Source organism: Cherax quadricarinatus, chromosome 41 (assembly GCF_038502225.1).
Source record: "Cherax quadricarinatus isolate ZL_2023a chromosome 41, ASM3850222v1, whole genome shotgun sequence".
NCBI lineage: Eukaryota > Metazoa > Arthropoda > Malacostraca > Decapoda > Parastacidae > Cherax > Cherax quadricarinatus.
Genome location: NC_091332.1, coordinates 31784934 through 31804933, shown reverse-complemented (window position 1 = coordinate 31804933; position 20000 = coordinate 31784934). Strand labels below are relative to the sequence as shown.

Sequence of the window (20000 nt, the reverse complement as noted above, 5' to 3'; positions counted from 1 at the left end):
GTTGTGGTTCTAAAGTTCCTTAACTGCTCACTAAGTCTTTTGTGCACTCTTGTAAAAAGACTGGTGTTAACTCATGATCCGTTCTCACAGACTGGTGTTCCCATGCTCTGTCCTAATAAACTGGTGTAAACTCATGCCCCGTTGTCACAGGCTGGTGTTAACTTATGCCCTGTTGTCACAGGCTGGTGTTAACTTATGCCCTGTTGTCACAAGCTGATGTTAACTTATGCCCTGTTGTCACAGGCTGGTGTTAACTTATGCCCTGTTGTCACAGGCTGGTGTTAACTTATGCCCTTTCCTCACCAACTGGTAGTGGTCATGATGGTATTGACTGGAATGCTGGTTGCAGTCTTGTGACTGTGTGCTGTATTGGCAGGTGCATTAGTTCACATGACAAGAACCAGTGTGAGTGTTATGATACCGGCTTCGTTCGCATGTCACAGGTAGGTGTCGCTGTACCAGCACATGATACAGGCACTAGTAGCTGTAGCTCCTCATGACACAGTTACTAGCGGGTCTTGCTGTACCAGCACATGACACGTACACGTTGGTTTTCAGTACGAGATGGAACGTATATACTTGTACATCTGATGACTCAAACATTTGTTGCTTTGTCGCAAGTTTGCTTAAATTTGTACTATTGCTCTCTTACGTAAGATGGGAAAGTTGGTTTACTGGACCAGATAACACCGGTGATAGTGTGGTCTGGCTCGTGGTGGTTCTGCGGGTTCAGTAGACATTGGTTCTAGTGTGTGTTACTTCGTGGTTGTTCTGTCGGAGGTGGAAGGTGACAGTCAGAGTGAACTTTCCGACAGTCGTGATCCTGCAGTGATTTGAAGGTAGAGAACTCATCCCGACAGTCAGCAGGTGTCACCTGTGTGTACACATCATAAGTGTGTTCCGAGGCAGCATCACATGGCCGCTCATACTGCTCAGATCTGCCCATGTTGTCGTATTGTGAGCCTTGAGAAGATACTTTCCGGGGCCCCTGATGGTCACTGACACTGGATGGATCACCCAGGTCTAGCGGCGGTGGACAGGCTGGTGGAGGAGGCAGGAATGCAGCCCACTTTACCTGAATGCCAGAATCGTTGCTGTGATGTTGCCAAGGAATGCCCTGGTTCAGGTGGGGTGACGGGGGAGTTAGTAATGCTGTGGTGGCATATGGTTCTGCCATTGAATCATGAAGCCCCTTCATTCGTGGCTCTGCATACTCATTCACTTGCTGATGCAAGAGCCGTGTTGAAGACAAGCTAGAGTCCTTGTCACTCTCCGAGGCTTGCCACAATTTATTTTCACCATACATACTCATGGAGTTATGATCTGGGTAGATAGATGGATCCTGGTAGAGAGTTGGGGCATGAAGTGTGTTCGAGGACGGCGCTTTTTTATGAAGTCGTCTCACATACAACAAAGTAACCATGAACACAAGCAGTACTAGAGGTATCAGCAGGTACACCAGCCATTCCGGCTGTGGTGGAGCGTATATTACAGAGCTACCACTCTCACTGTCTGCATTTACTCTCTGAATGCTGTGGGCATCATTAGGCCCAGCATCCAGTAAGATGGGATCACTGAAGGGCCCAGGACCTGCACCTGTTAGAGCAGCCACACGCACTGTATAGAGGCGGCCAGGTAGAAGACCACGAGCCTCCAGCCAAGGACTTATCACTGTCTCTGTAGTCTGGCTGCCATTGTGACTTAGTATTACCTGGTAGCCTAGGAGCCGTCCTCTGGCTTCCTCAGCACTCATACTTGACCATTTGATAAGTACAGAGCCGTCCTCATGCACTGTCACACGCACGTTACTCGGTGCTGATGCAGGCACTGTAAATAAGAAAAGGGGAAAGTATTTATCAATAACAGCACTGCGACTAGTCAAGGAGTCGAACCCATGCAGAAATATTAATAATATAGAGGTAGTCTGTGAAAATAAATAAACATACAATATATTATTACATTCGTGGGTTAGTGATTAACCCGCAGAGGTTAGAGTGCCTGAGGGGAAAGGGGAGGCATTCAGGATCGATCCACGGAAAGGAAGGACAAGTCCAATTTCTTAGATCAAAATCTCCCTCACTTTGATCAAGGAACTTCTCTTGAGGGAAAGTAGCCACATGAACAAGATATATATACTATCAAATAGACTGAACTACTGAAACTCAACTGATCAAAGGAATGGAATTCCTGCTGGAAGAAATGAACAAAGAACTGTTAATGTTACTGACGCACCAAAAACGTATATGGATAGTGTATGATAGACCAATATTAGTCAAATATTACTGAAGCAAAGGTCATGAACTCGTCACACTAAGCCAGCTAATTACTTTTATATTATTTTCAATTTAAGGTCAGAATACGGCGGTCAATATAGTCACTAAATAAGCATCTTATCTTTAAATATATGTTTTTATTAATTTCATTAATATTTTAATTTATTTTTTCTATCTGAATCAAATGATACTGTTAATACCTACAATTGTATTGAACTTTGTAATTCAAATTATTAAGTAGGTCCCTTGAACCAAAGGTATGCTGACCTGTGTAGCCTCAGTAATATTACAACAAATGTATGAGTAAAGATGAAAATAACTTGCCATCTTCTGGTGTGATGAGAGAGTGAGAGTTGGAAGGCGTTCCCTCAATGCTGTGCCAGAAGGGGACAATAAAGAAGGTATAGGGAGTGTTGGGGCTCAGGTGGTGCAAGAGGTGGGAGGAGGACGAAGTTCCCAGGACAGTGGCCACTTGCACAGTGTCCACTTTGGCAACAGAGTATACTAACACTCCTTCCACAGACTCATCTGTTGAAGCCAGAAAGTCCCAGGTGAGCAGTACACTGTCAGGGGCAGTGATGGCAGCGTCAGTGAGAGTGACAATGGGACGAGAGAGGCGGCGGCGGGCCTGGCGAGCTTGATCCAGAGTGAGGCTGGGGTCACGGGGAGGGCGGGTGGTTACTGGATCTGACCAGGGACTCGGAAATGACGCTCCTCTGCTGCTGACAGCACGGACCAGGAATGTATAGGTGTGTCCAGGAGTAAGGTGATTAACCACACATGACTCCTGCATCATGAGAGCATCAGCCACACGCCATTCATCCCATCCCTGTTTCCAGTATTCAACTGTGTACCACTGACCTGCCTCTACATTTACTTGTGAGTTGGGAAGCCAGCTCAATTGTACTGCCGTTTGGTTCATGTCCATAAGACGTGGCTTGGTAGGAGGTGCAGGCAACAACAATGTTTCGACTGTATTAGCATCATGCTTAACTCTCAGCACTGCTGCTTGCTCCACGGTACCAGTGTTTGCTGTGACGTGGCAGGTATAGATGCCTTGGTCATCTAGGCGCACATTCTTGAGGATGAGGGCTCCATTTTCTGGGAGAGAGATCCTGGGGTCAGCAGAGTCTTGGAATAACTGACGGGGTGGAAGGTGGACGGCCTGGCGATACCACCAGGAGATAGTGGCTTCAGCTGCCTCACTCACTACTTCACATGGGAATGATACAGTACTGCCAGGTGCAACTGTCTTGTCTTCAGGACCCACACCTACTACAGGTGGTGGATGAGATGGCACTACAATCAGTTCTGCCTGGCCACTTACACCACCACCACTGCTCACACCCCAGCAGTGGTATGGGCCACTGTCTTCAGTGGTAGCATGTTCTATCATTAGAGTATAACCATCATTAGAAACAGAAGCATGACCCCATCTCAGTCCTGGGCTTAGAAGAGCTGTTCTATCTAACACTGGAAGGCGCCAGAGCACAAGTGGCTGAGGTTCACCTTCAATGCGACACGAGACCTGTGCACTTTCACCAATTAAAACCTGAAGGTCTTGTGGCCTCTGAGTCAGTTCAGGAGCATTGACAACAGTGAGTGTGGCTTGGGCCGAAGCAACTCCGGCCTCGTTCTCAACCTCACATGCATAAACACCTGAGTCTACAGCCTCCACCTGCTCCAATATAAGTCGTTTGTCGTCTACTTTGGCACGTCCCAGCGGCATCTTGCCATCTAGCCGGCGCCAGGTAACTGTGGGAGTGGGAGATGCTTGTGCCCGACATGTCAACTCCACTACCACTCCTGATGGAGTAGTAACGTTTGTTGGCCGCTCCTCAAACCACGGTGGTACTGAAAATATATGTAGCTTCACAAACACAAGCTCATATTACCTCCATAATGGCCAAAAAATTTTTTTTTTATATTAGCTTCGCTTTAGCAATACCCTGATAAAACAGGAGCCATATTAACTAGATTTACAAAAGCAGAGATAATGTAAAAGTTAGAAATAAATAATTATAAACATTTTATTTCACAGTGATAGTGAGGAAAAATCTGAAAGACAACACAGATCACTTACTCATGATAGTGAGTTGGGTGGGTGGTGATTCTCGGGTGCCAGCGGCATTGCGAGCGCGACACACATAGGTTGCAGAATCTTCCTGAATGGTGTGGCTGATGACCAGGTCTCCTGCTTGAGTGACACTCACATGGCTGGAGTTGGCTACCTGGCGGCCATCCTTCAGCCAAGTCAACTCTGGTGGAGGGCTGCCCTTGGGTGGCCGGCAAGGTAAGGAAACAAACTCCCCAATACGAGACTTCACTGTAGGATCCGCTTGTTTCTGGAAGTTGTAAGCTAGGGTCGCCACGGTCAGTGTGGCATTTTTGGAGCGGGTAGTACCATAGCTGTTGGAAGCCACGCACCAGTACTTCCCAGTGTCACTGTCCTTCTTGGTGTCAGTGACACGAAGGAAGAAAAGTGAACCAGTGGGCAGGAGAATACGGTGGGAATGAGGATCCTGCGTAGATGTGATTACTTCTTCTCCTTCACGGAACCACCTGATGCGAGTGGCCTCCGAGGAGACACAGTTGAGGGTGACGGGGTCGTTGCGGCGCACGACCACACTGCTGGGGTGCTCCTTGATCACAGGAGGACCTTCTGAAACATCAACACCATATATCAAAGATGAACACACACACACAAAGACTAGAGATGAGAAGGATGTACCTAATAATGAGAGGAATGTACAAGTTGAATAGAGACAGTGTTTCTGAGATGGGAAATATAAACAAGCGGAAGTTGAAAACTCAGATGAGTCAGAGGAATGTTGGGAAGTATTTCTTCAACAGTAGAGTTGTCAAGATATGGAGCGAACCGAAGAGTGAAGTGGTAGAAACAGGATTCATACACGGCTTTGAGAAGAGGTACGACGAGACTCTTGTAGCAGGGAGAGAGTGGACCCAGTAGAGACTAACGAAGATGTGGGGTCAGGAGCCATGCCACTACATATAGGATGAATATACCATCAAGCACATCGCCAAAATTATACATAAACCTTATAATGGCAGCAGCATATATAAGATTAGCCAACAGAATAGGCATTCAGGAACTTGAACAATGAATCTTTCAGAACATTACATATGACATGGAACCCACACCTGGTCAAGCATCAGATGAAACTTGAAAATTTTCAAAGCCTTGCAACCAGTCTAGAACAAGAACAGAGATGACTGCTCTCTGAGGGGAGGTTGAAGGAATTCAACATAATGACCTTAGAGAAGAAAATAACAGAGAATATAATTACTACATACAAAGTTTTATGATAAATTGATTGTACAGGTTAGGACAAACAGGTTGAATTAACAGGAATAAGATTAAGGGGACACATGTGGAAGGTGAAAAATGCGGTGACCCACAGAGATGTAAAGAAGTATTTATTTAGTTTCAATCTTGTTTATAAGTGGAATTACCTGGTTTAGTCAGTGATAGATGCATACTTAATACATAGCTTCAAGAGCAGACATGATGCGGCTGAAGATACCAATAGTCCATGATGCTGATCAAAGTGGTCCACGAGGCGAGACAAGACAATTCCTACATGAAGTGCAGTTAGTAAGCTACAGGGAAACAGTAAATGATATGGTGTAACGAGTGACCACAAAGTGCAGGGAGGCAGTGAAGTTGGTACCAAGGGGCAACAGAAACAACGGGAAGACCAGAGTGAGCCCATGGTTTACCAGGAGGTGTAAAGAGGTCAACGCCAAGTGTACTACAGTATGGAAAAGGAGGCAAGGTACCCAGGAAAACAGAGTTCAGATGAAGAGCCAGAAATGAATATGCATGGATAAGGGGAGAAGCCCAGCGTCAATTCGAGAATGACATAGCATCAAAAGTCAAATCTGACCCAGAGTTGTTATACAGCCACATCAGGAGGAAAACAACAGTCAAGGACCAGGTAATTAAGCTGAGGAAGGAAGGAAGGAAGGAAGCTCACAGGGAATAACCAGGAATTATGTGAAGAGCTCAGTTCCCGACTCAATACAAGGAAAGGGAATTGTTAGATAACTAAAACCTTTAAATCAAGAAATTCCAGGTCACTGATAATACACTTTAAATTACTTTTTGCCTCGAAACTCTAACATTGTTGTACATTTAATTCTGACAAAACTGCTTACGTGGATAATATACAGACAACCTTCAAGAAAATCTCTCCCTGTGAAAGCAAATGACTGGGCAGGCGGTGTAATATCCCCCAATGTAAAGCAGGGGCGCCACGATGACGCTAAGAGATTACACAATAAGTGCCAGAGGCCCAAGACTCTTCAACTGCCTTTCAGTATATGTAAGGGGGATTACCAATGACCCCTGACTGTCTTCAAGAAGGTACTGAACAGGCACCTAAAGTGAGTACCTGACCAGCTGGGCTGTGGTTCGTACGTCAGTCTACGTGCGGCCAGCAGTAACAGCCTGGTTGATCCGGTCCTGATTCACGGTGAGGCCTGGTCACAGACCGGGCCGCGGGGGCGTTAACCCCCGAAACTCTCTCCAGTTTTAGATATACCCATATAAACTCGGTCAGCCACTTAAACCATACCACGGGTGGGGATAGAACCCGCGATCCGAGAGTCTCAAAATTCCAGACCGTCGCGTTAGCCACTGGACCAGCTAGCCACAATTTGAGACACTCTGATCGCGGGTTCTATCCCCGCCCGTGGTATGGTTTGTTTGCAATCGTGTCATTACGATTTCGTGAGTCAGCCACTTACATTACTGGGATGTTGGAAAACCTCGAAATGCTCTCAGTGCAGAATGGGCAAGAGAGAGCAATCAAAATTTAAACCAGGAAAATTCTACAGAGGTTTTTACCAAATATGCACAAAGAAACTACTCCCGCTGCTTCCACCTCTCTGGAAACCCTCTCCCTTATTCCAACCTCGATCTTTCTGGCAACCCTCTCCCTTATTCCAACCTCGACCTTTCTGGCAAACCTCTCCCTTATTCCAACCTCGATCTTTCTGGCAACCCTCTCCCTTATTCCAACCTCGATCTTTCTGGCAACCCTCTCCCTTATTCCAACCTCGATCTTTCTGGCAACCCTCTCCCTTATTCCAACCTCGATCTTTCTGGCAACCCTCTCCCTTATTCCAACCTCGATCTTTCTGGCAACCCTCTCCCTTATTCCAACCTCAATCTTTCTGGCAACCCTCTCCCTTATTCCAACCTCGATCTTTCTGGCAACCCTCTCCCTTATTCCAACCTCGATCTTTCTGGCAACCCTCTCCATTATTCTAACCTCGATCTTTCTGGCAACCCTCTCCCTTATTCCAACCTCGATCTTTCTGGCAACCCTCTCCCTTATTCCAACCTCGATCTTTCTGGCAACCCTCTCCCTTATTCCAACCTCGATCTTTCTGGCAACCCTCTCCCTTATTCCAACCTCGATCTTTCTGGCAACCCTCTCCCTTATTCCAACCTCGATCTTTCTGGCAACCCTCTCCATTATTCCAACCTCGATCTTTCTGGCAACCCTCTCCCTTATTCCAACCTCGATCTTTCTGGCAACCCTCTCCCTTATTCCAACCTCGATCTTTCTGGCAACCCTCTCCCTTATTCCAACCTCGATCTTTCTGGCAACCCTCTCCCTTATTCCAACCTCGATCTTTCTGGCAAACCTCTCCCTTATTCCAACCTCGATCTTTCTGGCAACCCTCTCCCTTATTCCAACCTCGATCTTTCTGGCAACCCTCTCCCTTATTCCAACCTCGATCTTTCTGGCAACCCTCTCCCTTATTCCAACCTCGATCTTTCTGGCAACCCTCTCCCTTATTCCAACCTCGATCTTTCTGGCAACCCTCTCCCTTATTCCAACCTCGATCTTTCTGGCAAACCTCTCCCTTATTCCAACCTCGATCTTTCTGGCAACCCTCTCCCTTATTCCAACCTCGATCTTTCTGGCAACCCTCTCCATTATTCCAACCTCGATCTTTCTGGCAACCCTCTCCCTTATTCCAACCTCGATCTTTCTGGCAACCCTCTCCCTTATTCCAACCTCGATCTTTCTGGCAACCCTCTCCCTTATTCCAACCTCGATCTTTCTGGCAACCCTCTCCCTTATTCCAACCTCGATCTTTCTGGCAACCCTCTCCCTTATTCCAACCTCGATCTTTCTGGCAAACCTCTCCCTTATTCCAACCTCGATCTTTCTGGCAACCCTCTCCCTTATTCCAACCTCGATCTTTCTGGCAACCCTCTCCATTATTCCAACCTCGATCTTTCTGGCAACCCTCTCCCTTATTCCAACCTCGATCTTTCTGGCAAACCTCTTCCTCCACATGTTTTTACACCCATACAGGACCTTAATGACACGGAGGTGAGGTAGGTCATCCAATGACTCAGGAAATGTAGGTCATATAATACTCAGGTGACACCCTAAGTAACACCAAGGCGAGGCTGGTCTTCTGACACCAAGGTGACACCAAGGTGACACCAAGGTGACACCAAGGTGACACCAAGGTAACACCAAGGTGACATCAAGGTGACACCAAGGTGACACCAAGGTAACACCAAGGTGACACAAAGGTGACACCAAGGTGACACCAAGGTGACACCAAGGTGACACCAAGGTGACACCAAGGTGACAGAAAAGTAACACCAAGGTAACACCAAGACAACACCAAGACAACACCAAGACAACACCAAGGTGACACCAAGGTAACACCAAGGTAACACCAAGGTAACACCAAGGTGACACCAAGGTGACACCAAGGTGACACCAAGGTAACACCAAGGTAACACCAAGGTAACACCAAGGTAACACCAAGGTAACACCAAGGTGACACCAAGGTGACACCTAGGTGACACCAAGGTGACACCAAGGTGACTCCAAGGTGACACCAAGGTGACACCAAGGTGACACCAAGGTGACACCAAGGTAACACCAAGGTGACAAAAAGGTGACACCAAGGTAACACCAAGGTGACACCAAGGTGACACCAAGGTGACACCAAGGTGACACCAAGGTGACACCAAGGTGACACCAAGGTAACACCAAGGTGACACCAAGGTGACACCAAGGTGACACCAAGGTGACACCAAGGTGACACCAAGGTGACACCAAGGTGACACCAAGGTGACACCAAGGTAACACCAAGGTAACACCAAGGTGACACCAAGGTGACACCAAGGTAACACCAAGGTGACACACAAGTAAGGTCGGTCATCACTTCTCACCCAGTTGACATTCAGATAAGATACATCATATCACGACACATGAGTGTTCAGAGAAGTACAGAGAGCACACTGGTGACAATGCAGTTTTCTCCACTTTTAGTTTGTTCACTATTAAGATTTTTGGGGGGATCAAATCGGTCTTCCTGAGGCCAGTCAAGTGTTAAGATCATCTGCAGACCATTATCACTTCCTCAAGATGGAGTTCCTAGCAGAAACCAACATAAACATTTTATATCTGTGATAAATTAATCAAAAGAGGAAGTGTATTAAATAGACGTGTTTACCTAACTCTAGACAAGAACATTTCACTCCTCCGTGGAAGATGTGGCCATTTAATATCGCATACCTGCAGCCCCTCCCGAGAACCTCATCACCAGTAATAACTTCCTTCAATCACTTGCAGATTTCTAAACTAGTAGTAATAATTTATCACAAGTTATATACATTGATGGATCTAAGCAGGAGTCTACTGGCAGGGCTGCATCTGTTCTTGTTGCCACCTCCAGCAGGAGTCTACTGGCAGGGCTGCATCTGCTCTTGTTGCCACCTCCAGCAGGAGTCTACTGGCAGGGCTGCATCTGCTCTTGTTGCCACCTCCAGCAGGAGTCTACTGGCAGGGCTGCATCTGCTCTTGTTGCCACCTCCAGCAGGAGTCTACTGGAAGGGTTGCATCTGCTCTGGTTGCCACCTCCAGCAGGAGTCTACTGGCAGGGCTGCATCTGCTCTTGTTGCCACCTCCAGCAGGAGTCTACTGGCAGGGCTGCATCTGCTCTTGTTGCCACCTTCAGCAGGAGTCCACTGGCAGGGCTGCACCTACTCTTGTTGCCACCTCCAGCAGGAGTCTACTGGCAGGGCTGCATCTGCTCTTGTTGCCACCTCCAGCAGGAGTCTACTAGCAGGGCTGCACCTACTCTTGTTGCCACCTCCAGCAGGAGTCTACTGGCAGGGTTGCATCTGCTCTGGTTGACACTTCCAGCAGGAGTCTACTGGCAGGGCTGCACCTACTCTTGTTGCCACCTCCAGCAGGAGTCTACTGGTAGGGCTGCACCTACTCTTGTTGCCACCCCCAGGAGGAGTCTACTGGCAGGGCTGCACCTACTCTTGTTGCCACCTCCAGCAGGAGTCTACTGGCAGGGCTGCATCTGCTCTTGTTGCCACCTCCAGCAGGAGTCTACTGGCAGGGCTGCATCTGCTCTTGTTGCCACCTCCAGCAGGAGTCTACTGGAAGGGTTGCATCTGCTCTGGTTGCCACCTCCAGCAGGAGTCTACTGGCAGGGCTGCATCTGCTCTTGTTGCCACCTCCAGCAGGAGTCTACTGGCAGGGCTGCATCTGCTCTTGTTGCCACCTTCAGCAGGAGTCCACTGGCAGGGCTGCACCTACTCTTGTTGCCACCTCCAGCAGGAGTCTACTGGCAGGGCTGCATCTGCTCTTGTTGCCACCTCCAGCAGGAGTCTACTAGCAGGGCTGCACCTACTCTTGTTGCCACCTCCAGCAGGAGTCTACTGGCAGGGTTGCATCTGCTCTGGTTGCCACCTCCAGCAGGAGTCTACTGGCAGGGCTGCACCTACTCTTGTTGCCACCTCCAGCAGGAGTCTACTGGTAGGGCTGCACCTACTCTTGTTGCCACCCCCAGGAGGAGTCTACTGGCAGGGCTGCACCTACTCTTGTTGCCACCTCCAGCAGGAGTCTACTGGCAGGGCTGCATCTGCTCTGGTTGCCACCTCCAGCAGGAGTCTACTGGCAGGGCTGCACCTACTCTTGTTGCCACCTCCAGCAGGAGTCTACTGGCAGGGCTGCACCTACTCTTGTTGCCACCTCCAGCAGGAGTCTACTGGCAGGGCTGCATCTGCTCTTGTTGCCACCTCCAGCAGGAGTCTACTGGCAGGGCTGCACCTACTCTTGTTGCCACCTCCAGCAGGAGTCTACTGGCAGGGCTGCACCTACTCTTGTTACCACCTCCAGCAGGAGTCTACTGGCAGGGCTGCACCTACTCGTTGCCACCTCCAGCAGGAGTCTACTGGCAGGGCTGCACCTACTTTTGTTTGCACCTTCCTAGATAAGAACTATAGGAGTTGAGTTAGGCATAAGAATTAACAACTGAACGACTACACTGAAAACTGAATTATTTGCCATCCTAATGGTGCTAAAGTTAACTTATGATACTGAGCTTGACTGTGATTGTTTCTGAGTCTGTGTCATCACTGAAGGTTACTGACTCACATAATGATAACATGAACATAGATAAGTACCTTTATGGAGCAAATTGCGATGTAAAGAAACTGACTTATGTTGCAGTAGCCAGGCTTATGTTGCAGTAGCCAGGCTTATGTTGCAGTAGCCAGGCTTATGTTGCAGTAGCCAGGCTTATGTTGCAGTAGCCAGGCTTATGTTGCAGTAGCCAGGCTTATGTTGCAGTAGCCAGGCTTATGTTGCAGTAACCAGGCTTATGTTGCAGTAGCCAGGCTTATGTTGCAGTAGCCAGGCTTATGTTGCAGTAACCAGGCTTGTGCTTGATTACCAGTACCTCTGACAGTTTGGCAGACAAACTGGAAAGAATGTGGCCAGTTCTATGGTCATTATCTTCAACACTATGCACTTAGTTGTCCACATATAGAGGAATATAGAGATAGACAGTCTAATAACCGATGTGACATGTCAAGATATATTATTAAAAAAGTAAGATACGAGATATATTAAGGAAATTTCCTAAAGGTGCTTCCAACAGATGAGTGAAACGTAGATATAAATCCAGGACGTTAGGGGGCCTAGTTTCTAGGCCTTTTGATTATTATTATTATTATTATTATTATTATTATTATTATTATAAGCAAAAAGAAGCGCTAAACCTTAGACATTTTGAGCTATATTCCATAGGATGGAAATGGGGTGCACAATAAACTAGCCCGTTTCAACGGTAAAAATCTAAGTCTACTGTTTAGCCAATCTGTTTAACAAACGTTTCCGTTAACCCTCTGTTTACCAACCTATCTGTTTAACAGGCCCCACTATGTATCCAACCTCACTGTGTATCCAACTTTCCTGGTTAATATTTTCTCTGTTTAACCAAACTTTTAACCAATTTCTCTGTTTGCCCATCGACTGCGTTTAACAAAACTTTATACACCCAACCATTCTTTTGTGCCCAACCTCATCACTGAACCAATTCCTCTGTTTACCCAACCTCATCACTGAACCAATTCCTCTGTTTACCCAACCTCATCACTGAACCAATTCCTCTGTTTACCCAACCTCTGTTAAACTACACCATCTACACCAGTCTCTGTTAAACCACTCTGTTAGATTAGTCTTCTGTTAACCAACCTCACATGTAACTTAACCCTTCCTGTTAGTAACCATTACACTTGTTACTCAACCTCTTGTTTACCAAGTATTACTAGTATCCACCTTCATTCTCTTTATTTTCAGTAGTATAAATGAAAGTCTGGGTGTGATCGCAGGTTAACTGGTATACCTTTGAAGAGTTTCCAGAGTTTCTCTACTCTCGGAGCCCGGCCATGGTCCAGGCTCAGAATAGGAATTAATTAATAAATAATGATAATGAGACAGATACTAGCTGAAATTAATAGGTGGAAAGACATACATAGGTAAGTGGAGAGTCGAGCATAAACGTTTAGAAATATGGAGACACGAATACATGTAGAAAGAGATGACACGCAGGTGAAGAGACATACAACACACTGTGAAAGAGATGAACTGACATGCATACATAGACAAGACACACAAATATATGTAGAGATGGAGACACAGGCAGAAAGAAATACAGGTATGGAGAGACAAAGGGAGAGAGAGAGAGAGAGAGAGAGAGAGACATGTAGGAAGAGAGAAAAAACTTGTGGTTAGATTGACAGCTAATTAGACAAAGATATGAACAGATGAATTAGACAGGTGTGGTAGACAGGTGTGGTAAACAGGTGTGGTTGACGGGTGGGAAGATTAACATGTGAAGAAATATGCGGGTTAAGAGACAGAGGGGTGGAGAGGGAGACAAGTGAGAGAGAAAGAGAAAAGTTGAGATACAATGGCACGTGGAACGATGTACAAAGAGAGAGAGAGAGAGAGAGAGAGAGAGAGAGAGAGAGAGAGAGAGAGAGAGAGAGAGAGAGAGAGAGAGAGAGAGAGAGAGAGAGAGAGAATCGAAAGATTTTAACTCTTAAGAAACACAATTGTGTTACTGTAACAGTTGCAAGGAGAGAATATGCCGAATAACAGAACACAATAGTGTTACTATCACAGCTGCTAGGATAGTACAAGTTTGGTAACAAAGAACACAGTAATGTTATGTCACAGCTGCTAGGCTAGTACAAGCTAGGTAACAAACAACACAGTAATATCACAGCTGCTAGGATAGTACAAGCTAGGTAACAAACAACACAGTAATATCACAGCTGCTAGGATAGTACAACCTTCAATACAAGAGCTGCCAAGTCGAAGACAATAATCTTCAAGGCAATTGTGTTCTGGACAGGAAAATCACTATGCACTGACTGCCCCATTTAAGACAGACAAAATTAATGCCATAGGAGAAATTAAAGACAACTTTAATTTCCTGAAGCAATTCGTTATAACAGCAAACATCTCAAGCATAATTTAGAAGTCTCATAAACTGTTCTTCCTAAAGTGCAAGAAAATTTTTTTTTTCTAAATCTCTCACCTAAAAAACATTAAAAACACTGATTTCGAATTTGCATACTGAAATAACTTCTAATTAGAATGTGTAGCGAAAGTTGTCCAAATGAATAACAAAGGTACAGTCACTTAACATTAATGGACCAATGAATAACAAAGGTACAGTCACTTAACATTAATGGACCAATGACAAACTGTTACAATATTTTCCTGATCAGCCAGACTGTGGTTCCCACACCTATTCATCCTTCAGTTCAATGTAGTTCAGGAGAAAAGGGTACACGAATATATTCTCCTGGAAAATACATGAGGTAATAACTCCAAACTGACCCACTGAAATAACTTATAAAGTGAGGGACGCTGTTGACTGTGTAAAATAATCTCGTTAAAATTCTGGAACAGCAACAAGAAAATTCAAACATAATTTATTATACTTAAGTGTCTTCTGTAGTACATGTCACAAACTCCAGCTAAATGAATAACCAAGTTATTAACACAGAGAAGTGGTCCGAGACCGAGGCATCAACACAGAGGTGGTCCGAGACCGAAGCATCAACACACAGAGGTGGTCCGAGACCGAGGCATCAACACACAGAGGTGGTCCGAGACCGAGGCATCAACACAGAGGTGGTCCGAGACCGAGGCATCAACACACAGAGGTGGTCCGAGACCGAGGCATCAACACACAGAGGTGGTCCGAGACCGAGGCATCAACACAGAGAGGTGGTCCAAAACCGAGGCATCAACACAAAGGTGGTCCGAGACCGAGGCATCAACACAAAGGTGGTCCGAGACCGAGGCATCAACACAAAGGTGGTCCGAGACCGAGCATCAACACAAAGGTGGTCCGAGACCGAGCATCAACACAAAGGTGGTCCGAGACCGAGGCATCAACACAAAGGTGGTCCGAGACCGAGCATCAACACAAAGGTGGTCCGAGACCGAAGCATCAACACAAAGGTGGTCCGAGACCGAGGCATCAACACACAGAGGTGGTCCGAGACCGAGGCATCAACACAGAGAGGTGGTCCAAAACCGAGGCATCAACACAAAGGTGGTCCGAGACCGAAGCATCAACACAAAGGTGGTCCGAGACCGAGCATCAACACAAAGGTGGTCCGAGACCGAGCATCAACACAAAGGTGGTCCGAGACCGAGGCATCAACACAGAGGTGGTCCGAGACCGAGGCATCAACACAAAGGTGGTCCGAGACCGAAGCATCAACACAAAGGTGGTCCGAGACCGAAGCATCAACACAAAGGTGGTCCGAGACCGAAGCATCAACACAAAGGTGGTCCGAGACCGAAGCATCAACACAAAGGTGGTCCGAGACCGAAGCATCAACACAAAGGTGCTCCGAGACCGAGCATCAACACAAAGGTGGTCCGAGACCGAAGCATCAACACAAAGGTGGTCCGAGACCGAAGCACAGGTAGACAACTGGTAAATGGATATTCCGCTGATACTTTAATCTAGTTCAATTCTTCATGCATAATTTTCTTTACTTCATGAATTTATTACCGTATTTCGTGGCTTATTAGACGCATTTTTTCCATAAAATGTCTCCAAAACCCAGCCTGCGTCCTATAAACTGAAGGTCAGTGACGGGAGCTATGTCTGTCCAATCTCTTTTTGAAGCTACCCAAGGTCCTAGCCTCCATCACCCTACTCGGAAGATTGTTCCACGCATCCACAACTCTGTTCGAAAACCAGTACTTACCTATGTCCTTTCTAAATCTAAATTTATCCAACTCAAATCCGTTATTTCTGATTCTTTCCTGGTTCGACACCCTCAGTACTTTATTAATATCTCCCTTGTTTATGCCCGTCATCCACTTATACACTTCAATGATATCTCCCCTCATTCTACGTCTCTCCAGAGAGTGAAGATTCAAGGCTCTAAGTCTATCTTCATACGGGAGATTCCTTATACAGTAAATCATTGTTGTCATTCTCCTCTGTATGTTCTCCAATATATCTATATCCATCTTGTAGTAAGGAGACCAAAACTGAGCAGCATAATCCAAGTTAGGCTTCACTAGTGATATATAGAGCTGTAAAATAGCTTTTGGACTTCTGTTACTTATACTTCCTGAAATAAATCCTAGTAATCTGTTAGTCTTATTGCGCACACTTAGGCACTGCTGTCTTGGCTATAGATTTCTGCTTACCATGACTCCCAAGTCATTTTCACAGTCTGTATGATCAAGACTCAATTTGACTCAAAGACTCCATTAACAGCGTCCGCAAACACTGTCCCAGGTCCAGAATCACAGAACTTTAAATTAATTAAGAGTTACAAAAAATCCTTATACAGTGCCTCAAATATTCTACTGAGATTGAGTTTGGACACAGGAGTCATCCGACTGTAATTAAAAACAACAGACAAAGCTTCACTCCACGTAGATGACAGCAAAGTAACTGAAAATACTACGGTCTTAAATAAATTGAAAGAGCTATAATGAACAAAGTCAGTAATTGCATTGATTCACGACACTTCTGCAACCCAGGGCATCATGGACCCAGGGCATCATGGACCCAGGGCATCATGGACCCAGGGCATCATGGACCCAGGGCATCATGGAGCCAGGGCATCATGGAGCCAGGGCATCATGGACCCAGGGCATCATGGACCCAGGGCATCATGGACCCAGGGCATCATGGAGCCAGGGCATCATGGACCCAGGGCATCATGGACCCAGGGCATCATGGACCCAGGACATCATGGACCCAGGACATCATGGACCCAGGACATCATGGAGCCAGGGCATCATGGAGCCAGGGCATCATGGAGTCAGGGCATCATGGAGCCAGGGCATCATGGAGCCAGGGCATCATGGAGCCAGGGCATCATGGACCCAGGGCATCATGGAGCCAGGGCATCATGGAGCCAGGGCATCATGGAGCCAGGGCATCATGGACCCAGGGCATCATGGACCCAGGGCATCATGGACCCAGGGCATCATGGACCCAGGGCATCATGGAGCCAGGGCATCATGGACCCAGGGCATCATGGACCCAGGACATCATGGACCCAGGACATCATGGACCCAGGACATCATGGAGCCAGGGCATCATGGAGCCAGGGCATCATGGAGTCAGGGCATCATGGAGCCAGGGCATCATGGAGCCAGGGCATCATGGAGCCAGGGCATCATGGACCCAGGGCATCATGGACCCAGGGCATCATGGACCCAGGACATCATGGACCCAGGGCATCATGGACCCAGGACTTCATGGACCCAGGGCATCATGGACCCAGGGCATCATGGACCCAGGGCATCATGGACCCAGGACATCATGGACCCAGGACATCATGGACCCAGGACATCATGGAGCCAGGGCATCATGGAGCCAGGGCATCATGGAGCCAGGGCATCATGGACCCAGGGCATCATGGACCCAGGACATCATGGACCCAGGACATCATGGAGCCAGGGCATCATGGAGCCAGGGCATCATGGACCCAGGACATCATGGACCCAGGACATCATGGACCCAGGACATCATGGACCCAGGGCATCATGGAGCCAGGGCATCATGGAGCCAGGGCATCATGGACCCAGGGCATCATGGACCCAGGGCATCATGGACCCAGGACATCATGGACGCAGGACATCATGGACCCAGGACATCATGGACCCAGGGCATCATGGAGCCAGGGCATCATGGAGCCAGGGCATCATGGAGCCAGGGCATCATGGACCCAGGGCATCATGGACCCAGGACATCATGGACCCAGGACATCATGGACCCAGGACATCATGGAGCCAGGGCATCATGGAGCCAGGGCATCATGGACCCAGGACATCATGGACCCAGGACATCATGGACCCAGGACATCATGGAGCCAGGGCATCATGGAGCCAGGGCATCATGGAGCCAGGGCATCATGGACCCAGGGCATCATGGACCCAGGGCATCATGGACCCAGGACATCATGGACCCAGGACATCATGGACCCAGGACATCATGGAGCCAGGGCATCATGGACCCAGGGCATCATGGACCCAGGGCATCATGGAGCCAGGGCATCATGGAGCCAGGGCATCATGGAGCCAGGGCATCATGGACCCAGGGCATCATGGACCCAGGACATCATGGACCCAGGACATCATGGACCCAGGACATCATGGAGCCAGGGCATCATGGAGCCAGGGCATCATGGAGCCAGGGCATCATGGAGCCAGGCCATCATGGAGCCAGGGCATCATGGAGCCAGGGCATCATGGACCCAGGGCATCATGGACCCAGGACATCATGGACCCAGGGCATCATGGACCCAGGACATCATGGACCCAGGGCATCATGGACCCAGGGCATCATGGACCAAGGGCATCATGGACCCAGGACATCATGGACCCAGGACATCATGGAGCCAAGGCATCATGGAGCCAGGGCATCATGGAGTCAGGGCATCATGGAGCCAGGGCATCATGGAGCCAGGGCATCATGGAGCCAGGGCATCATGGAGCCAGGGCATCATGGAGCCAGGACATCATGGAGCCAGGGCATCATGGAGCCAGGGCATCATGGACCCAGGACATCATGGACCCAGGACATCATGGACCCAGAGCATCATGGAGCCAGGACATCATGGAGCCAGGACATCATGGACCCAGGACATCATGGACCCAGGACATCATGGACCCAGGACATCATGGACCAAGGGCATCATGGACCCAGGACATCATGGACCCACGGCATTATGGACCCAGGACATGGATCCAGGGCATCATGGACGCAGGGCATCATGGACCCAGGGCATCATGGACCCAGGGCATCATGGACCCAGGGCATCATGGGTTTATAGCTGGATGCTCAAGCCTCTCTCACTTGCACAACAATTACAACACGGTCTTACGTGCACTGGGAGATAAACCGCATACTTAGTGCACACACAGTTTGCAAAAACCTCCGACAAGTGTATTAGTCCACAAATAAATGTGTAACAGGAATATCTGGAAAAGTGGGCATCTGATCAAACAAATGTGGCGGCGTCATCAAGTCCGTGTCTAATCATACATGTGTGGGGACAGCATGAAGTCTGTCTGATAAAACATGTGTGGTGACATCATGAAGTCTTCGTCTGATACAATGTGTGGTGACATCATGAAGCCTGCGCCTGATCAAACATGTATGGTGACATCATGAAGCCTGCGTCTGATCAAACATGTGTGGTGACATCATGAAGCATGCATCTGATACAACATGTGTGGTGACATCATGAAGCCTGCGTCTTATACATGTGTGGTGACATCATGAAGCCTACGTCTGACGCATGTGTGGTGACATCGTGAAGCCTGCGTCTGATGCATGTGGTGACATCATGAAGCTTGCGTCAGATACATGTGTGGTGACATCATGAAGCTTGCATCAGATACATGTGTGGTGACATCATGAAGCTTGCGTCAGATACATGTGTGGTGACATCATGAAGCTTGCGCCTGATGTAATATATACTGAAACTAGAGAGGATCTAACTTTCCAGACGCTACTGGTAGCGGATGAACCCTGGTGATGAAGTTTGCCTAACAACCCTGGAATCCAGGCCGATGAAGGACTCAGTGACTGATATTTTGAGATACTAGGACAAATTAAGAAACACGTATGGCAGCTGAAGATGAATCACAAATGTTAGGAACTGCTTCTCTTAAAGCTAAACGAAATAATGGGAAGAAAATACCGAACACTCTTTCCAGAGAAGATATAATCAAACATTCCAGGCCTGGAAACAGTAACTGGATCAAACGCTACGAACTAATTTACAATGAAGGATGAACACTGATATATTGTTTTCATATTTATACTTTATTTTTAATTTATGTTGTATACATAATCTCT

General features: G+C 47.6%; 1 protein-coding gene across 2 annotated transcripts in view; it reads right to left on the bottom strand.

The window, feature by feature from the left end:
* Positions 1 to 20000, bottom strand: part of LOC128695783 (roundabout homolog 2) — a 56011-nt gene that overhangs the window by 1523 nt on the left and 34488 nt on the right. For both annotated transcript variants that reach the window (XM_053786606.2, XM_053786605.2), the window contains exons 2-4: positions 4357 to 4935; positions 2598 to 4127; positions 1 to 1827 (exon numbers count right to left, since the gene is read on the bottom strand). The exon at positions 1 to 1827 is cut by the window's left edge and continues 1523 nt beyond it. In XM_053786606.2, coding sequence (XP_053642581.2) covers positions 746 to 1827; positions 2598 to 4127; positions 4357 to 4935 — 3191 coding nt within the window. In that variant the 3' untranslated portion in view covers positions 1 to 745. The remainder of the gene's footprint in view (positions 1828 to 2597; positions 4128 to 4356; positions 4936 to 20000) is intronic.